The sequence below is a fragment of the Coturnix japonica genome, chromosome 4, assembly GCF_001577835.2.
Source record: "Coturnix japonica isolate 7356 chromosome 4, Coturnix japonica 2.1, whole genome shotgun sequence".
Taxonomy (NCBI): Eukaryota; Metazoa; Chordata; class Aves; order Galliformes; family Phasianidae; genus Coturnix; species Coturnix japonica.
Genome location: NC_029519.1, coordinates 20,224,881 through 20,246,200, shown reverse-complemented (window position 1 = coordinate 20,246,200; position 21,320 = coordinate 20,224,881). Strand labels below are relative to the sequence as shown.

The window sequence follows — 21,320 nt, the reverse complement described above, 5'->3', positions numbered from 1 at the left end:
ACTGTTGTTCTCTGCTGAAGGCAAAGATTTGTTCCAGGACCAACTGTATTTCAGACCATGCAGCACCGGGAGAACTGCAGGTCAGAGAAACATGGTGATGAAGCTAACTCATCAACAAAAACTTGTCTGCATGAAGTAGATGTTCACACTGAATTTAAGCATTTTGAACCATGACAAAGTGCAAGTGCACAGAAATTACAAGTAAATATTTAGTCTGAATGGATTGTAGTCTGGAAGGAAAAACTTCAAAACTAGGAAAAACATCCATGCATAAGGAAAAGTTTATACAGGGCACTAGCACAGGCTGCCCAGAGAGGCTAGTGAGTCTCCTTGGGGGTCTTCAGAAGCTTCCTGGATGGGGCAGGGTGAATTCTAGAGGTCATTTGTTTGGAAATCCAGCTGGGACTCAAGAGCAGCAGCCTTGCTGGAAAGAGACTACAAACATTTATTTTTTTTTCTCAACAACTGGACATTTGTTCCATTTCTGCCACTTCTATGATATAATCTATTGCCATTGGCTTGGACTTGTATGGAGAAGGACTATGAATGAGCACTCCTGGGAATTTTATTTCCAGTCACCTTCAAACTGCCATTGTTTTCATTTATGTAGTTATTCAGAAAAAATATTAGCTTATGTCTGAATTGCATGTGCATTTCTTGTCATGCCAGCTAATCCTCTGTATTTCATTAGTCAAAACACTGAAAAAAGTTTGAAAGGGACTTTTCATTTGGGATTATTTTTACATTGCTGCTGAGGGTATGGCGAGCAATTTGTTAATACTTAGGTTCCCACCTGAAATTGTTAGAAAGTATTCCTAGCATCCTAATGAATTTTATTCTTGTGATTTGTATGGTTCTTACTAAGAGAATAATATTTATCCAGATCCTTCAGTGAAAAAATGTATGCTGTGAATTTTCAGGTATAAACAGGAAGGAGGCAGCCAACAGTACACTGACTGCCAGTTTCTGATTCATTGCTGGAGACTAAGAAATATGGGATATAGTCTGTACGCTTATATTTATATTCCAAGGCATGCCAAGTCCCCATATCTAATGCATGCACATACAGCCAGATTAATACGCATCAGATATGGGGTATGGAGGAGAATCAGTAATATTAACAATGCCTAACAGTACATAATAGCATTATGGGTATGGAACTGTTTGTTTTTAGTCTCGAGAAACAACTGCCAAAGACTGCTTATTTAGTCATCATCACCTCAATACCTTTTATTTAGTCCTGATTGTGGTTTTGTGGAATTCAGGCTAGTCAGGGTTACAATGCATAATTAAGAGCAAGCACTGTCTTGGGAGAGTGGGCAGGGATGGGTGGAACAAAGCTCAGGTGAATTTAAAGGAGGGAGGAAAAGAATCAGGACATTCTGAATTTGGTTCCTGCTTGTGGTAAAGTGGATGCTTTATTATGAGGGAACTGTTTTTTTTGTTGTTGTTTTCTTTCCCCATCCCCTCCTCCTCACCTCCCTGCAAAATGACCAGGTGGGTATAGAGTATACAACACAAGGGATGTGTTTTGTTTTTGATATTTAACAGAAATGTCTCCTTCATAGATGCCTTTTAAGAACTGATTTTGCTGCATTGATCAACAGTTGTTCCAGCCCTGCCCTTATTTTGTCTTATTTAGATGACGCTTTAATGGGATCAAAGAGAGCTACACAGAAATCAGTATTTTCTGTGTAATTTTTCTAGATTAGAGTACTTCCTTTAGTCCCTGTGAAAAACCTGCCTCTTTCCCTTTTAGTCTCTCCCTTTTACAGTCAGTTTGCTGTTAGCCCATTAACCTCTGATTCTCAGTAACTGAGGCCTGAATAAATGTAAATAAAGTCCAGTTTAAAGATTCTTGGGAAATAATGATTTTTTAAATGAAACAAAGTAAGAAAAAACATGAAATGTCTTAAGTGGGCTCCTTTGTTTTACTGAAGATGAATTTAAATGTATGACTACAAGGCATAGAATACATATTTTACGCTTAGCTTTTTTGCTGAAAGACTGTGAAATACTCTCCCTCGATTAATAGTGCATTCTGTGCTACAGTGAAACACCTGTAAAATTCAGACAGGCTAAGAAAGAAATGGGAAGAAAGTAGTACTTGAGGATTCAAAAATAATCTGAGCTTTTCTTGTGTGGTCTGGTCCCCAGACAACTGGAGGTTTATAGTTCATAGTGTTTATCTGGAAATGCTGTTTGCCTGCAGGCTCTGGGAAGTCATAAAACTTGATCCTCTAAAATCCGCTGTCCTAGAGAGGGGGGAGTTCAGGGGGAAATCCTTTGCAGTAAGATGCAGCCCTGAATGCTGAAGACTGAGAACAGAGCTTCTCTTGAGTGTGTCACTCTTGCTCCCAGTTCTAAGGTAATCAGAGAAATCTCCTCCTGAGGCCGACTAGGTGTAATAGCTATCCTATGCAAATTCCAGGATTTCATTTAAATAACAGGACTTGCTCATCCCTCCTTCCCCCCTGATTTGTCTAACTGGTAACGAAGTCTTAAGAAAATTAATTTTTAAGTTTGCTTTTCTCAGGGAGATTGAATATATCTTATATTCTAATCTACTTTTGCCTATAGGTACTAGGCATGACCATTTGTTGTTGTTGCTGTTTAAATTCTCATTACTATCATTGTATATTAATAAGTTTTTCCTTGTTATACTTTATGTTGTTGATATTGTTTCAGTATAGTGTATACAGGATATACACTTAGATGCACGCAATGCATGTCCAAAACCTTTTGAAAGGAAATCTTATTGTGTCTGTGAGGCAAAGTTAGTTCTTACCTGTGATGAACTACAGGTAAAAAGAAAAGGTCATAGACTAAGGTCATGGTAGCGAGACTGTACTTCAAAAGAGTTTAGATTTTACCTGTGCTTAGAAAGCAAATGCCACCTTAGCATACAGAAGATGGAACCTACCTGCTCCAAGACCCACTTGCTACCTTCCAGCCTGAGGGTTAGGACCACCACCAGGAGGATGCCACCACTACACTGCATCCCCCCCAGTAGACTGAGACCCCCCACCACTCATCTCCCAAGGGGGGGGAACAGGGGCCTGGATGAATATTTAACACACAGGGCTGCACACACTCAGGCTTCTGCCACATCCATGGGACAAACACAATGCAACACTCAGCAAGGGCTGCCTCTTGCTCCACCTTATTCTTAGGTTCATCATGGAGGACGTGCCTTCAGGGGACTGCAGTGCTGCACCTAGACCAGGATGTCTGTCCCTATGCGTGTCTTGCTGCAAGCCTGGATGGCCACGGATGTCACCTCTGTAGCAGCACCTCGATGGCAGGGTGGGAAGGGTGCAGGTTGATGGAGTATAGATGCAGGATGTAGGATGCGCACTGGATGCAAGATGAAGTTATGGGCAAAGGCAGGAAGAAGGATTTGAGGTGGTCCTGAGTGGAGCCCAGAGTTAGACTTAGGGGTCCTCATGGGTCCCTTCAAACTCATGACATTCTGTGATTCTGTGACATGTTGTTTTTACTCTTTTGTAGTTCCTGTTGGCATCACATAGATAATCCAAGCTTAGGACATTTTATTTGTTTTTCATAAATCTATCTGGGAAAAATCTCATCAGGTGAACATTTCATCTGTTGCTGTGCTCAATTCCCTTCAACTGAGAATTATGAATGTTTGATGTCTTTCAGTTCCAGATTTCATTTTCAAACAAGCAAACAAACACAACCCATGTTGGTTTTATTTGTCTTTCTAATAATGGGGTCAGATGTTTCCGTGCACCTTGAAAACTTACATGGTTTTGCTAGCTCTGTTTGGGCCTGATGCACAAAGACAGTGGAGAGTATAGTGAGGCCTTAATGAAAAGATTTACTGCTCATATCTGTGTTGTGTTGATATGGCTATGCCTAAGTGCTTTTAAGAACAGAGAAGTTTAAAGATTTAAATATCAAATTTAAAACAAATATCTCCCAAACTTTAATAACAATTTTTAAAAAATATTTATTTATTTATTCATTTATTTATTTATTTTTACTGTTTGAAAGTGACATAAGAAGTGAACAAAAAATGTTTCATTTGAACTGTCTTTTTATCTCTTTGGTATTTGCGAGTTGGCATTTAATGCAGCTTGTAAAATACCAGTACTCATACTTCCTGAACTAAGTAGAGCAGCATTAAATATCTCTTTAAGCATTGCATGATATTAATCACATTTGTTTAAAATTTATTCTATCAATAACCTTTTTTTTTTTTTTTTTTTAAATATATTTGTAATATAGTAATTTTACTCCTTATTCTTCTCCTCTTATGAAAAACAAACCAAATTTACTGGCCATTTGGTTGAGGCATAGCCTATAATTATGGGTACACAATCTTGAGTAAATAACCTATAATTGTAATTTCTAAGGTGATGTGTGGTCTAATACTTTCCTGAGACATCAGCAGACTCTTCCATTCTCTAGAGTGGTTCATGGAAATGCTGTTGGGTTTTATTACTCTTTTCTAGACATTGTACATCAGTGCAAATAATGCAGAACCAATGTTGCATTATTTAATAGAATTTATTCAATGCTGTTTGTTTATCAAAGTATCAGTAATGGGTTGGGATCGGGAAAGTGAAATAGTTGTTTTACTGTCTCTTTTTTAAAACATCTATAATTAAAAATTACTCATTAATTACCTCAGAACTTTAGATGTTTTCTGTTTTATTGGAGGTCTCTGCATATTTTTGTCTTATTTAAAGCTACTTGCTTTAGACACTTACCCCAAGAGAAAATATTCATTACCTACTTCACTGATGCTAACTTATTGTTGGATAATTTATTGTTGATATAATTGTAGCGCATATAGCTATGATTGATATTTGAAAAAGCAGCTGAAATGCAACAGATAGATACTGAGCTAACTTGGGAATTTCTAGGATTCAGTAGAAAAAATCACAATCTTAATACCGTGTTCTGGATTCCCATATGAGTAATGCAGTATAAGCTTTCATTAGATCTCTGGTAAAATGAATATAATCCCATAATATATAGTTTTATGTTTTATAGTCAGATGCAGCTGATTAATATTCATATCATGAGCTTCTCTTCTCCTTTACATTACTACCTTATCTGCCCTTGTAAAGTGAGTAGTAGAAACAGTGTACTGTTAGAAAATTCTCAACGTGTTGGTTTTAATCAATAAATTAATCAAAATTAAATTTTATTAATTTAATAAATTATTATTAATTTATTATTAATAATATTAATTAATTAATTATATTAATAATAATTAATAATTATTATTAATAATATTATTAATAATTATTATTAATTAAATTAATAATTTAATCAATAAATTTAATCAAAATTTAATCAATACTGGTAGATAGACTCTACTCTGGATTGGATTCTTATCCAAAATTATGTCCTAACACAGACTAAATGCTACTTGTGTTCTTGGACTGTAAGAAAATAATTGATGTTGTTGCTGATGTTTCTATACACTCTAATTGTCATTCTTTCTGCAGATATTCTTCTATCTATATAAAATTTTTCAGCGAGGAAAGATAAGATCTGAACAAGCCTCAGACAGGCTGAATAATAAAATGCAACACACATTATGTCCTTTTTAGAAAATTACACTTTAGAAAATTACACTTAAAAACCATCTATAAGATTTTAAAAAATGAGCAGAGGTTTTAGGCAAATTACTCCCATTAATGTCAATGGGAATTGTACAGCTAAAATCCATCTGTGTGGGTTTTTGAGGGGAAAAATAGCACTATATTGTAAGGAATTATAATACTTCTCAGCTACTGTGAGAGTACCTGGAGTTTTAGGAACTCACCTATGGGAGAAGATAATGCAGTATTCATACTGGCCCTAGAATTTCCAGTGACGATCCAGTATGCTAAAATATTGCTTTTTGGAGGTCTCTCTACCACTTTGTTTATACAAATCTGGAGCATCCTTAGATAGTACCAAAACGAATATATACAGTGAATACTATGATTTTTCATTAAGGAATGTAAGTCTAATTGTGTGTGTGTATTATATATAATGTTCCACAAAAGGAGACCAGAGTTCTTTCCTGTGAGGAAAGGCTGAAAGATTCGGGGCTGTTCAACCTGGAGAAGTGGAAGTTCAGGGAGTATGTATTACTGTCCATAAATGCCTGAAGGGAGAGTACAAAGAGGACTGAGCCAGACTCTTTGAATTGGTGCCTAATGGCAAGAGGCTATAGGCACAAACAACCATGAGGCTTTGGACACAAATTGAACATTGGCAGGCATTACTGTTGATGTAAAGGTGATGAAGCCTTGGCACAGGCTGCCTGGAGTGGATGTGGAGTCTCCTCTTTGGAAATCTCCAAAAAGTACCTGGACATGGTCTTGTAGTATTCTGTACATGTTTCAATGCACTATACCTCTTCCACTAATTAAGCCTTGCATTAAGTATTTTAATGATTAAAGCATTATAAAAAGAGCCAACGCTATACCTGAAATTAGTATATATATTTTATTTTTTTCTCTCTCACATGCTATGAAGCTGCTTAGAATTTAACATGGGTTTGGTCTGTCATCAGTGAATGAGGTATGAAATGATCATACTAACGACCAGAAAACTGTAGTTTTGTTATATTTCTGAAAAAGTGAGCTGCCTACCAAATTGTCTTGCTCTACTGCACACTTGCTCTCTGCTTGCCGTGACTGTGATATTATTAGATCCACAAAAAAATAGATTCTGTGACTTTCAATTGAAATTTCTTTTAATTTCTTGCAATTGAACTCTAATATGTAGTTGTTGTTCAACTACCTGAGCTTGCGTATGTTACAGGAGAACAGTAAAAATGTATTATCTCGGTAATATCTCCCTCTGAAATATTTTATTTAATAGCAGTTATTTCTTTAATGCTTAAAAATAAATAAGTAAAAAAATAATGGTATAATATGTAGCAGAAAAGTACCTCCATGGCAGGATTGTCATTAGAGATAACAATATTTTTCTGCATTTTAGCTAGATTTTATGATATGACTAGTGATCATTTTCATTATAAGATGTTAATCAAGCATTAGATTTGTGCTTCTTCTTTCTTCAGAATTTTCTGTAATTAGTGTTCCGTATTTATCAAATTATTTTAATTTTTGTCTCCTATCAAGGATGATGTACCATATGTTTTAGACTAACTTGCACTTTGTTTAAGAATTCAGTTAATGAGTTACTTTTAAAATACACTCATTAGGAAAAAGAGGACTTTGCCTGAGCTTTGCAAAACAGTAAAGAAGTCTCCTCTGCTTTATCACTTGTGTGATCTAACACACACCTAAATCCTAGGCAGATGTCTCAGGCAGGCAGATAGATGAATAAGGGTATAGATGCAATAAAAGTATGTAGTTTGCTTTCTAAGAACACAGTTAACTGGAATTCAGCTGCCTGCTGTGTGCAGCAACCATGGTTTATTAATATCAACACTTCTCCTTTCAGAAAGGGAGAAAAAAAAACAGAACAAAACAGAAGGAATACCATATGCACCTGAATGGAGCTAAAAAAACTCCTGTTTAAAAAGTGGTCTAGGGGATTCTATTAGTTCCAGAATGTTATCTACCTGTACAGATCAACTCTGGTCTTTTTACTTTCTTTTGAATAACTGCATTTAAAGCCCCTTTGACTATCCTATTCTACTTCCCCTATTGCTAATACAAAGGCTCTCTTCAAAATAAAATTTGACATAATGACAAAATAATTTACAGAATGTCTTATCTGATCAGTGACATTGTTCACTCTCAGGGACTCAGAATGTTTTAAGAGAAACTAATGTTATTTGCATTTTGAGGCAAAGAGAAAATAAATAAGCAATTTATTTTTTTTTCCTTACTAGAGCATTTCTGTATCCTTAAGACATTTTTTTAATTTTTATTTTTTAATTTTTTTTTTTATACTTTAACATAGCCTAGTTTGATATGTATTGCAAGTAGCTTATAAGTTATGATTTGCAAGAAAAGCAGTTTGTGGGGCCATCCATCCATGGTCTTTTTAGTTCACAAACGCAGCACAAATGTTGGTGGTTTTTCAGCTTTCATTCACCGTGCTTTGGAAAGTTTGTGTCGTATTCAGTTTGTTGGTCACATAGGAAAGGCATCTTTAAAGTTCTATTATGCTATGCATTGATACATTGCATGAAAATGGTACAGTATAATGCAACATAAAATGATGCAAAAGCCATGCACAAGATGATTTGTTCTATTTACTGATGACTTACAACAGTAGATCATAATATAAAATTGTGGTTCATTTAATGATTCTGTTTTTATTTGAGTACTAAATACATTGTTCATTCCCATAGTAATGCCTCCTATTGATTTCCTTGGAAACTGTAACAGCTACAAAGAGCACAATAACATTATTTGATAGAGCAAATTCTCAGCTTCAAAACACATTTATGTTCAACACACTCATCACCATCAGTGCATTTGTGAGGATGAGATGATTGAGATGATCATAGTGTATCTTTGCATGGCTGTTCACAACATGGCTTGTGTTTCACATCACTACCCTCACTGCAGAAATGCACTACTTCTAATGGGATATGGGGAACAATTTTTTAATTTCAGGGACAGCTAGCATCAACTCCCTAGCAGCAAAAATGCAAGTGAAAATTGATGATTGTTTGCTTACAGAATCATAGAATAACCAAGGTTGGAAAAGACCCACAAGATCATCCAGTCCAACCATCCACACATCACCAGTAGCTCTCACTAAACCATGTCCCTCAACACAATGTCCAAACATTCCTTGAACACCTCCAGGGTTGGTGACTCCTCCACCTTCCTGGGCAGCCCATTCTACTGCCTGACTACTCTAACAGGGAAGTAGTATTTCCTAATGTCCAGCCTAAATCTCCCCTGGTGCATCTTGAAGCCTAGAGGAATGGCTTCTCTTGTGTTTTTCCTTTCAATAAGGAAGAGTTTGTGAACTCTTTCCTAAGTTACAGGTGCTTATAACATTTGTTCAATAACATAAATCATTGGTTTTTAATGTTTTTCTGTATATGTTAATCCACATTCTCATATCTTTTAATAACAATGAAGAGTGATTTGTATCTCTTTCACGTTCTGTATAAGTTTTACTTCAGTATTTTCTTTGCTATGTTTTGAGTTGCAGAGGCTGTTAAGATGGCAGGCCTTTCCTATCAGAGGGCTCATTTTGTAATTAAGAGATGCTCTACATGCTCTAATCCCTGGTTAACCTCAAAGTAACTTCAGGCTTACATACTTCTCCTTCCATCTGTATGAGCTTGGCTGCTGTTGTAGCTGCTTCTCCTAGTTGCTTCTCACTAGTAGAAGGTGTGTTGTGCTGGGGCTGTTGTGTGATCTGCTAGGAAAGGCTGTCTTTGTAGATGGAGTCTTTTGAGAAATTGAAGCCATACAGTGTTGCTCAGTAATCTCCAAATCATCCAAAGATTTATTTATTTATTTGTTCCCCTCCCAGCTTTGCCCAAGTTTCCTCTTCTTGGCATCCTTTTTCTTCTTCTTTGAAATCAGGATTCTCAGTATTGCTTTCCTACAAGGCTGCTGTGTTTTTGTAATCGGTACCTTCAGAGTCTGTTTATTGCAGTCTAAGTAGCAGATAAAGTCTTTGCAGCTTTGTTGGAATAAAACATCCCATTCTTTATAATTATGAACTAAAGGAATGGAAGGAGCGTAAATTAGACTAGCCAGGCTTGTGGGGTGACAGTGTCCTCTGAGACTACATGCTGCAGTGTCTGAATGTTAACATAACTCTGACTTCTTACCACATTTTTTTCTTTTTTAATAAGTCCATCTTGCTGAACAAGAATAAGATTCCTCTGAGTTCCTCTGGCTTGTTAGAGCAAAGTCTGAGCTTTGCTCCCTGACCTTCGAAGAGAGAGAAAATGAAAAGGAAAATATTCTCCTTTGTGAAGACAAAAAGGAAGCACTGGCTAGGTAGTTTTAACCAAATGCTGACTAGAGATTAAAAAGAAGTGTCAGAGGAGGTAATCATTGCTAAACCTGGGATGACATGAGAATCAGTACTTTGATTTACTTGGAAATTTAGGCTGTAATCAAGGAATACCACTTATTGTATTCAGGAAACATTAGGCATGTTTGTGAAAATGCTTTAAAATCTGGTACCCCACATTTTATAGTCAATAAAAACAGGTGTATGTGTGGGTTTTTCTTTTCTTTTTTTTTCTCTTTAAATCTGACCAGTGCATTTCATGTAGACATGGAGTGTTTTGAAGATGTGATTTCCAGGTAGGTGCAGGTTTTGACCTACTTTGTTGTTTTGAAACAACAGGAGAAAAAGAAAAAAACACATTGATGTAGATTTGGAGGATTGGGTTGGAAGGAACATTGCCATATTGTTTTACAAAGGGAAATTAGATTGTCTCATTGCTTGAAATACAGGAATGCAAAATACAGTGAAATACAGTGTGCCCCAGTGGCGCAAGTGGTAGGAATGCCGTGTTGCAACACAGGAGGCCCTGGGTTGGAATCCCCCCTGTGGCGCAAGTGGTAGAAGTGCCGCTCTGCTACACAGGAGGCTCGAATCCCGGGGGGTTGGACTCGATGATCTCTAAGGTCCCTTCCAACCCGCACGAGACTGTGATACTATGATGATACTCTGAATGGGTTTTCTGTGCCACTTCTTCATACCTGCTCCGTGTTCATGTAGATAACGCCACAAGGCAGTATGTGACAGTCTTACTGTTGTCACTTGCTCAAGGAGAAGGTCTTCTTTTGATAGCTGAGATGTTGGATGATGCAGGTTGGGAGGAAAACAATTGATTAGACACTCCAGTATGCTGTTTTGAGAATCCTGATCCCCATCAGGTGTATCTGATACCACCACGGGTTTACCAGTTCCATCAGAATAGAGCACAGCAGAGTTTGTTTATCATATCTTCTTGATTGCTCTCCATTTGTTTATCTTTTTTAAGGGCATTTTCCTCTTTTGCAGGCTATTTTTCACCTTCTGAGGTCATAAGTTTTTCCTCTGATGCTTGTTTCATTTTTACCAATAGTATCTTCAGGACATCTCTGGCTGTCAGCAGTGCAGATGCACTTCAGGGATGTCCTTGGTTCCCTTGCTGACTCACTAGGCTGAAGGCTGAGCTGCCAGGACTGTGTTTCCCAGGTGGGCAGACATATCTCCTGTCAGTGTCCTGCAGCCATTCTGTCAGTTGGGATGAAACTTTCCAAGTATGATAACAGTTAAGCTCTGCTTTTGGGGTTCTGGACACCCTTTCTCAGCTCATGGAATCATTTATGCATATTGTCATCTCAGTGCTCACTTAGTTCAACCAGCTGATTAAGGCAGGTCTAACCTCAGAATAATATCACATTGCAAAGAGGCTTAGGCAGATGAATTCTGAATATCTCCCAAGATAGATGTAGTGTAACAGAGACTGCATGACCTCTCCAGGTAGTGTGTTCTAGTGCTCAATCACTGTCATTATGAAAAATACTAGGGGATTTTAAAAACAGGCAGTATAATAATCTTTCTGCAGCACAGCTGACATCTTTGAACAGGAAGGAGGATGAACTAGACAATAAGTTCTTTTGGATCTGTGTATCTATGATTTACGTGGTAACTATTACTTAAAATAATACATTTTTTTCTTTTAATTGCAGCAGGAAAAGAATCAGGAGAGCTCAAGAAGTAAAGGTAAGTGCTAATTCTTTTCAAAATGTGGTGGTTCTTGTAACTTAAAAAAAAATCAAACATTCATTTTTAGTAATAACAAAATGTATACATGTGATTTCTAGGTGTTTGGTATTTGAAATGACAAAAAATATTCAGGGAAGTGTGATAAAATGTGTATATCTAAGGAACCATTTAAAAAAAACTTTGATAGAGGAAAAACAAGGCTGACTGCTATATTCTATATGGGATTGACTCTGTCTTCTTACCATGTTTGTGAAGTAAACTGTGGAAACTTGGTATATCTTAAGGAAACATCAGTATAGACACTTTAGCTTTCTATTCTGCACAATTCTAGTTGTATGTGATTCAAATTTACTGGCAAATGATTCACATCCTTAGTGGGATGCCTTGCAAGAGTAGTCATCTGTGATTTTTGCCTAAGTCTTTTTATACTTTCAGTATAACTTATGTTGTGCATTACATAAAATAGAATATCTGGGTTAAAGAAACAGACCTGTATCAATAAAATAGAATGTTCCCAAACCCACTGTATAGGAAATTGGTAATCACAGCCTGAACCTCTGATTAACCAGTTGAGGTGAGTTTCGGGTCAACTGTAGGAGCACAGGTGAAGGTAATTCAGCTGTGCTCCTGGAATAGCGGGAGCCTGACTCCACCTCTCCTAGACTTCATTTAAGGGCTGACCACCACAGCAGCAGCATCTCTTTTGGAGACTGGTTCTTTGTGGAGTTTGGGTGAGCAGCTTTAGCATTTTCCATCTAGGTTGAAGGCATCAGAATTGGTGAGGTTTTCTTATAGCTAACCTTTGGCTCTCAATTATGCCATCATTCTTCTATTATTTCCTACTCTACACCTACATTGTGGCTTTTGTGTGTCTTTCTAGTATGGTGTCTGTTAGGGGAGAGAACACCCAAGCTGCTTTGTTAAAAGTTTGTTTTGCAAATAATGCAAAGTGAAATTTCTGTCACACTCAAAGAATGTTGTCTTGAAATTGTAGGTGCCTATAGAGGTAGGTTATGAAATGCTTTGAAGAGGAATAGGGGGGGTAGAAAAGAAAAGAATACTAAAGGTTCCTGAGAAAGCATTAAGTAACAAACTAACCTAATTCTTTTATTACACTAAAAAGCAATGTGTAATCATATCACCTGTGTTAGCTGTTCTTGATTCACTGATATATCACAGTGCTCATTAATCTCCTTTTCCTCACTTTTCTTCATGCTAAGGCTACATGCAGGCACCTAAAGGGAAGCCAAATCTGATGATTGTGTGTAGTTCTGTCAGTACAGGCATGTTTTTCTTGGTTCTATAGTTTACATAATCTGAAGGACTGTAAGTCCTTCTTTTAGAAAATGTTCACAGTATGATAAACCAGAAAGAAAACTCAAATTTTAAATAACCTCTGGACTAAGTTTTCTTAAGTAACTGGGTTAATTATTTTTAGATGTTGCGAGCATACCCAAGATATATTGTTCAAAAACCTAACTTTATGATTTAACACAAGTTACATAAAAAGGTTATGAAAACTGATATTATATCATAGAAATGAAAGATTTGTTAAACTTGAAGAACTGCAAACTTTAAGTTTATACTTGCAAAGAAATGTACAGAAACATGAAATCACATTTGTGATTATAGAGTTGTATCATGTTGTAGTTAAAATTAGGGACCAAGTAGTAAGCTAGTTAGGAGTGCTCATCATATTAATTAGCTGTTAACTAATCAAATAAGCATTTTTCAGTATTGGTGCAACTACGGCCAAAGCAAAATATGAAACTATTTTAAGGGAGATGTTCATCATCTCCCAGTAGGCAGTGAGTTTGGTGCTCAGATGCACAAAGTTTGTTGTGATTATATCTGTAACAACTCTTGAGTAAAGTTTTAATCAACTGAACTTCCTGCATGCTGCGCATACAGCTTAATCTGACAATTCAGTGTGGAAGATTTCAGTGGTCTGGAAGGCTTACCCAGTATTCATAGGTACACAGGGCAGGCTTTAGAAAAAAAATGATCCCACTTTTTCACATACAGAGTTACACCATTCTGGGCATTCGAGGAGACCTCTGGAGGTCATCTAGTCCGACTCCTTTCTAACACAGGTTCTCTTCTGTAGATTAGTTTTCTTTTTTTCTATATGCATTCCATATTTTGCAGCTACTAAATACAGTAAAGGGACAAAATGCTTTCTGCAGATCCTTAAATCTTCTGAAACTTTGAAATTAAATGTTGTCATCTTAATTTGGAGGACAACTGCTTCTCATGTTAAACAGGCTAGCCAAATGAAACTCTGGAGGCTCTGGTGTGCTTCATGACTTCCATTGATATCTGCGTTCCAGTATCTAATTGTTATTCAGTACTTCTTTGGAATTGTATTTTTTATAAGACGTGCATATTGTAGCAGAATTCAAGGATTGGTAAGTTAGTGATGGGTGTCATTTCATACCTTTCTTATAACTGCCTACTTATTTTAAACTAATAGATAAAGTAAAATAAATCTGATTTCTATTTATATTTTACTAATGATGTTATTATTTTTGTAGTGCTTGGTTTTTGTCTTTACGCTTTTCTGACCCAGTTGTTTTTCCCATCTGTTACGTCTGCTAGTAACCAATAAATCACTCACGCCAAAATAGAAGGCAGTTCTCAAACATGCCCTGTTATGACATTAATCTAATCTCTCTCTGATCTGTGATATTCTTTTCCTTACTGCAACATATAACAGAAGATTCTATACGCTGTTTAGAAACAAGAAACACTGCTTTTACATAAAGTAATACAACACAGGTCTTACAATTTCATTGTGTGATGGCAAGCTTCATTATACTGCTGAGATTTTTTTGTGTTAAAGTGGTTATCAGCAAGACAAAAAACAAGCCTTCTGTTCAATAACAATAGGGTTCTAAAATCTGAAAAAGATTATTTAACCATGTAAGAATGTGAAATATTTTGCAGCATATGAATTTTTAAACATTTTTTCACTTTATTTACACAATCTTAACATATACATTTACAAAATGCCACTGGGGCACACAATATTAATAAATACTAAAAATATTTAAATTACTGTTTTAATTTTCCAAAATCATGTCTTTTAACCTGAAAGAAATAACAGAGCAAACAATCACCTTGCTGGTTTGGAGTCACAATTTGGCCTTCCTTACCTCTATTTTCCAAACTTAACTGCTGCACACAAATTAATATCATTTTATTCTACACAAATGGTGGGTGGTAAAATAGATATTTTCAAGATAAATAGGAAATGTGTCTGGCAATATTAGAAAGCATGTTATGTAAGCAGTGTGCAGAACAGTATTCCTAGCTTATGCTTAGCTCTGGAGAATTTTAAATACTTTTAATAGAGTATGTTGCAAATATATTTAATGTAGAAATCATTTCCACCAGCATTATTCTGGAAAGCTTCTATTTCTAGCAATCAGAAATTTGACTGAAGACACTTAATTTTTTTTTTTCCCCAAACTGCAAACTCATCTTAATCACTTTTAGGAGATAATATGGAGTAACATTTACAGTACACTGTCACAAAATAATTCACTTAACTGGTGATGGTTTGGATGATCAGTAGAAAAATTTAGTCCCCATTATTTTGAATTATTATACAGCAGTGTGTTGGTTTAAAAACTATGTATTAATTTCAGTATAGCAAAGCATAGTGTAATGTATTTATTTAAAAAAAAAAAAAAAAAAAAAGCATATATCTATCCTGAAACCATCCAATAACAACAAAACCACTGAAAATCTACCAGGACAAAAACCTCCAAAACAATTTTGAAATTAGACTGATAGTACGGACATCAGTTTTGTAATATTGCGTCAGCTATCATACCACTCTACAACTTGTCTATTTTTGCCCATTCATTTTAGCAACTTCAAGAACGGTCACTAAAAGGTATGTAAATTTTTTATAGGAAAGATCTGGAAAGCAAACACATGATCATAATAGCATTTAGAGATGATCACTGTGTGGAGATTGGAGCTATGTGATCTTTAAAGTTCCTTCCAACCCAGACATTATGATACTATGACATATGTATGTAAATGTTTCCAATGATATGAACTTGTACTTCATTTTAGGTGTGCTTTAGGGGCTACTTCTGCAGAATGTTATTTAAATTTTTGCTAACTATTATTGATATAAGTTCTAAACATCATTAACATCCGAAACTGAGCAGAATGTTGATTGACCATAATTATAACCCAGGCTTTCAATTATATTAAATCCTTCTAACTTTGTGCTTACCTAGATAATGTGAGTATGAAATCATTATTGACTCACTGATTGGTTGAAAACAATTTAATATTTTATTAACATATCTGCTTTTTAGATATTAACAAATGTATGTATCCTTTATGATCTTTAGATACCAGAAAAAAAAAGAGATACTATATGGGCATTGCTTTCCCATCTTACTAGCATTTTGCTCCTTATAAGGTAACACAACACACCTGCAAAGCACTTATGACTTTGTTTGGGTTTCCAGATTAGTTTTGTAGTCTTTATTAATATACCCAGATAATCACCAGACAAGAGGGATGGAAAAAAAAGCTTAATACTGTTCAAAATGAAAAGAGTTTAAGGGACAGAGTCAGTAAGGCCTTAAATAAATTAATGAATTTTTAATTTGACAGTGTAACTGGAGATATTTTCACATGCCAGTGGGTGAGCAAACTGTCTATCCTGCAGTGTGGCAGTCCAGTATTGCTTTTGTTACTGAAGAAAACTGTGTATGTCCTGATGAGAATGCATGGCATCAGGATCTTATGCTATGTAAAACCAATTAATTATGGAAAATAATCCACTTCATTACTTTCTGTAATGTATATTTCCAGTGAATCATTATGTCTGCTTGATCACATGATTTTAAATTCATATTTCAGCAGACTAGTGTTGTGTAATTATGGTCTGAATCTGAACTGCAGTCCTACTGGACTGAATTGATTCATGTTTTCATTTGTCACAGTGCTGTAATCCTTTTCTAGTAGACCAGAACATATCATAAAGATTTATAACATTTTAGAGAGTATATGTAACAGCAGGCAAGTTAGTAAATGTATGTCTAAGAGTGTACTTTACATTGGAATGCAGCTACTAAATATTTTTTCTTCCAAATACTCTATTTATTATGTTCTGATTTAGCTGAATGAATACATTTTTAAGAGGTGGTTTGAGGATTCTCTGAATTCAGTGTAGACAATACTGACCCTCGCATCCTATTCCGTTCTCCTCCAGAACCTAGTCAGCTCAGATTCTCATCTGTTAAGAATTGCCATAAGAAATGTTTCTCTATTTCCCATTCAAAAAATTCTCAATTTTCTCTCATCCATAGTCTTATAAAAACTAGCAGACAGTTATGTGAAAGGAGATACTACTTAATTTTAATGGAATTGCACATGTTTTGGAGAGATTTTTTTTATGCTCTTCGTAGAGCAGGGTGAGGAGAGAAAATGAAACAGAGAACCATACTTTCTCTCAGTTAGTCTATCTTTTATTACTGATATTGAGTTTGTAAGTCACATGTTTTTGCTACAAGCTGTGTAATTTCATATATTAGAATTCTTTTATATCTTCAGCCGCCTTCTTCAAAAAAGAAATACTCTGAAGTATATTTGTTTTCAAAAGAATATTTTATATTTATTTGCTTTTCTTCTTTCTTCTTGAAAGAAACACAGGAAACCCAAATGGCTTTTGAAGGACTTTGAAGTAGCTTTTGTGTGCCAAAGGCCTGCACAAAATTCAGAGAGAAAGCGGTACAATGAAGAAGTATTCTTGGGTTCCATACTATTCATAATAAAATCATTAGTGCAGTGTTTGCAGGGTATGCATGTCAAGCTGTTCACATATACCAAATATGCATTTGATTACAGAATTAATAGAATTCTGAGAATGTAAAAGAGGCAGTTGCTTGTGAAACTCAGAGCTCTGCAGGCTTTGTACATGCACCATTGGTACCTCAGTTAATTCTGATATATACTAGCCAGCAGGGGCAAATTCTTTCACAGGACATGTGATTTGGAAGGTGGTTGTTCTGACTGGAAGCAATAGAACTGGAGCAAGAACAACTTAAGGTGGCTGAATGTTTGTTTAAGTATGACAGTCTTCACATCTTACCAATTGAAAAGATTTTAGAATGGATTTTCAAAAAGAATACTCAATGTTAGAAACAGCTGTAAAGCAGTTACATTAGAAACTGTTACTTTTTTGGGGGGGTAGGAGAGTAAGTATATAATTTGATAGTTAATCAATCAGTGGTTTCATTTTAGGAAAAGCAGCTTTTATTATTTGTTGTTATTCTTCTACTATATAACACTCTATAATATCTGAGGATAATCTTAGTATAGACTGATCTAAAATAGCCTTCTAAGATAATTTTTCCTGAAGAAGAAAAAAGGTCTGATATTTATGCCAATGAAAAAGATCAAGATCCTTCTAAAATTCCAAACATCTTTAACAGCTTCGTAAGCATCCATTTTCAGATGTAGACTTAAAAAACAAACAAAAAAACAAACAACAAAACAAAAAAAACTCATAACAAAACAACTTGATAAATACTATTTCCTATTGGACTATTTCTGCAGAAGTGTTTAAAAGCCAGCAATGGTCATCCTAAAAGAAAAAGTGAATTCTGAGGAGAGTACAGAATGTTCAGAAGACAGATCATACATACTGGTATTTCAGAAATAAACAATTTAATTTATGTTATTCTACAGTAGATACCTGTAAGTAGCTGTTTCCTTTTATTCAAGTACTATGTTACCTTTTATTGCATGCTTGCAGCACAAGTTTGATAGCTATCAACATGACTTGTGGATTGTTTTTCTGTGTTGTTTATAGATCATAAAACCCTTAAGAGCACTTGTGCAGAAAAGTGCAACAGATTTGTTTTATGCAGAAGACATTTGCTTACTCATATAATCTGAAAAACAGAATTTTTGCCTTTGTTGTGAATTCTTCAGAATGCTATTGACTGTATTTGGATAATATTATCTTGTATCATATATCTCTTGCAGTCAGCTGAAAGGACAGTCTGAAGTCATGTAACCTTGAAATATTAAACTCGTGAATATGATTTGTACTCCCCCACATCCTCGGGCCTACCCAGTAATTGCAGCACTGTATATTACTCAGATGCCAATTGAAACAATTACATGTTTTGGTTTTTGTTTTTTTTTTTTTTGTTTTACTCTTTGCAGAGCCAGAGTTGATGCATTTCATTATCCGTTAAGGTCACATCCCAGTTTACTCCAAACACGTTCTTTGGCCACTGCATCAGACACAGAAACACGATTAGCAGTGTCAGATCCTGTTAACATTTACATCATAACTGAAAGCAGATATTAAAGTGAAGTGCAAATTAAAGACTGCTAAAATGCTTGCCACTAACAATTATGGTGGGGCAGTATTAAATTTCTCATTTATTTCCAAAGGTCAGATTAATAAAGCTGCATGGCACATTATCATAAAGGGTGGACCCAGCTGCCTCTTTTGATTATGCTTAGAAGTCTAATGCTTCTAAAGAGAACTCGCAAGGAATGAATGCATCTGTTTTAACTAGGTTTTTAAATGTGGGTAATAGACTCTCTTCTGAGAAGATCCCAACTGGAGATTGCTGTTGATCAAATGTCTTTCTGTTTTTCAATTTGCAAATATAAATATAGGTTTCTTTGATAAATACCTTTTAATTTTTGATCCTTAAAATGTAAATAGCTCCATGAGTGCCTTAAAACCTAATTCTTAGATGTAAACTCAAGTGCCATAAGCTTTCAAAATCTATTCTGACATGACTTAATGTAACTTTATCCTTTATTTTTCCCTTCTTCCCATTCTTTTGATCAGAATTGTTTTCAAGATATATATATATATATATATATATATATTTTAAATAGTGCTTTCTTCACAGATGAGCAGCAGCAGTTTCCTGCTGTTTTGTCTATAGAGTAGAAATATGAAAATGATTCTGTACCATTATTCCTGCTGTGAAGCACATAAGCATCTTTCAGGAAAAAAAAAAAAAAAGTTGGTTGTTAGTACAGATATGTCTGCCTATTTGATACTGTACTAATGATCTAGTACCGTGATATATGAATAAGCAACATCCCACGGGCATTACACAAATTAATGTAGCTCTTAATGTTACAGGAATATTCCCAATTCAGTAGTTAAAACAGTTCTAGTGTGTTCCTTTTATTTCCATTTTTTTTTTTTTTTCCTAAACTAAGGCATGCTGCTAGGTAGACAGCCATTCTTTACTCCAGAAAACGTGCCCTAGAACTGGTCTTCATTCATGCACAACTTCTTAAGAAAATAATTTCAGTACAAAGTAACACTAATGGGCTTTAAATGAGGCAACTGTATCCCGTGAAGATATACTTTTTGAACCATTTAGGTGTTGGCCGGCTGTAAATATTCCACAGAATAAAACTAGCATCAGTTTAAGTATTTAAAGTGTAATTTAATTACAGCACTGGCTAATCAGTTTATAGCCTAACATTTTATTATCTCTAGTCAAATTAAAACATATTGTAGTGGGTTTTTCTTTTCTTTTTTTTTTTTTAATTTTTTTTTTTTTATTTTTTGTTTTTTTGTACAGCTCACAGTAGCTATTTAAGCTCTTAGTATAAAAAGATGGAAAGCCTNTAGATACTGTCAGCAAACAACATCAGCATTAGAAATAGTTCTGTTTTTTGTTGTTTTAAATCTGCATTAATTATTTCAAGTCACAGTCTACCATGAAGGAAACTCCTGTTGTAGAAAGAAATTTCTGGTAGAATCTGTATTTCTATGTTTTTGAAATAACTGAACGATTTTTAAGTTTTGAGTGAAAATGAGATGAAATTTGTTGGTACAAATTTCTGGAAACTAGATTAATTTTTTTAAAGTGATAATCAAGATTGTAATTTTGTAATAACAAAGGAAAAAATCAGTTGTTTGAAGACGTCAGTAGCCAACATGATTAAAACTCTAGATTTCTTAATGTTATCAAGGAAGGTATTATAGTTGAGAGAGTAAAATAATAGAAAGTATTATACACAAAACTATTTAAACCTCATCTGACATGCTGTATCCATAAATGTTCATATAAACTTCCTTATAAAATTCAGTCTTCAAATAATACAGAGAATGGCTACTCCAGTGATCATACAGACTTTTTTGTGTGAAAATTTGAGACACTGTTTTCCTAACAGAATGGAAGACTTAAAGTTACACATTTCTTTTCCAACTCTGCCCCTTTTATGAACTTTGTCTTGATTTTTCATACCATGCTATTCATTCATATCTTTGATTATGCAGGAAGTAAGCTGTGCCCTCAGGAGAGAACAGGCAATTCTATTTTCTCAAGTGCAGGGGCTTCAATATACAGCCTCCTCTGCATATCCAAGGACAGAAATGTGCCTTTGAACCTCCAAAGCTTTTAGAGATCAAATATTTGAATTCACTTCTAGGTGTTTTTTTTTTTTTTTTTTTTTTTTTAATTTTTTTTTTTTTATTTTTTGTTTTTTTGTACAGCTCACAGTAGCTATTTAAGCTCTTAGTATAAAAAGATGGAAAGCCTCTTAGATCATTCAGTTCCATACATATGTAAGAAATGAATGCATGGTTTTCCCTTTCCTGTCCAGCCTTCTATCTTCATCATCTGAATTTTGGGCATCATACATTTTTT

At 35.1% G+C, this 21,320-nt stretch overlaps 1 protein-coding gene across 3 annotated transcripts in view; it reads left to right on the top strand.

The window, feature by feature from the left end:
• FSTL5 (follistatin like 5) overlaps positions 1–21,320 on the top strand; it is a 243,654-nt gene that overhangs the window by 49,013 nt on the left and 173,321 nt on the right. For all 3 annotated transcript variants that reach the window (XM_032444360.1, XM_015860999.2, XM_032444359.1), the window contains one exon: positions 11,613–11,646. In XM_032444360.1, the coding sequence (XP_032300251.1) occupies positions 11,613–11,646 (34 nt within the window). The remainder of the gene's footprint in view (positions 1–11,612; positions 11,647–21,320) is intronic.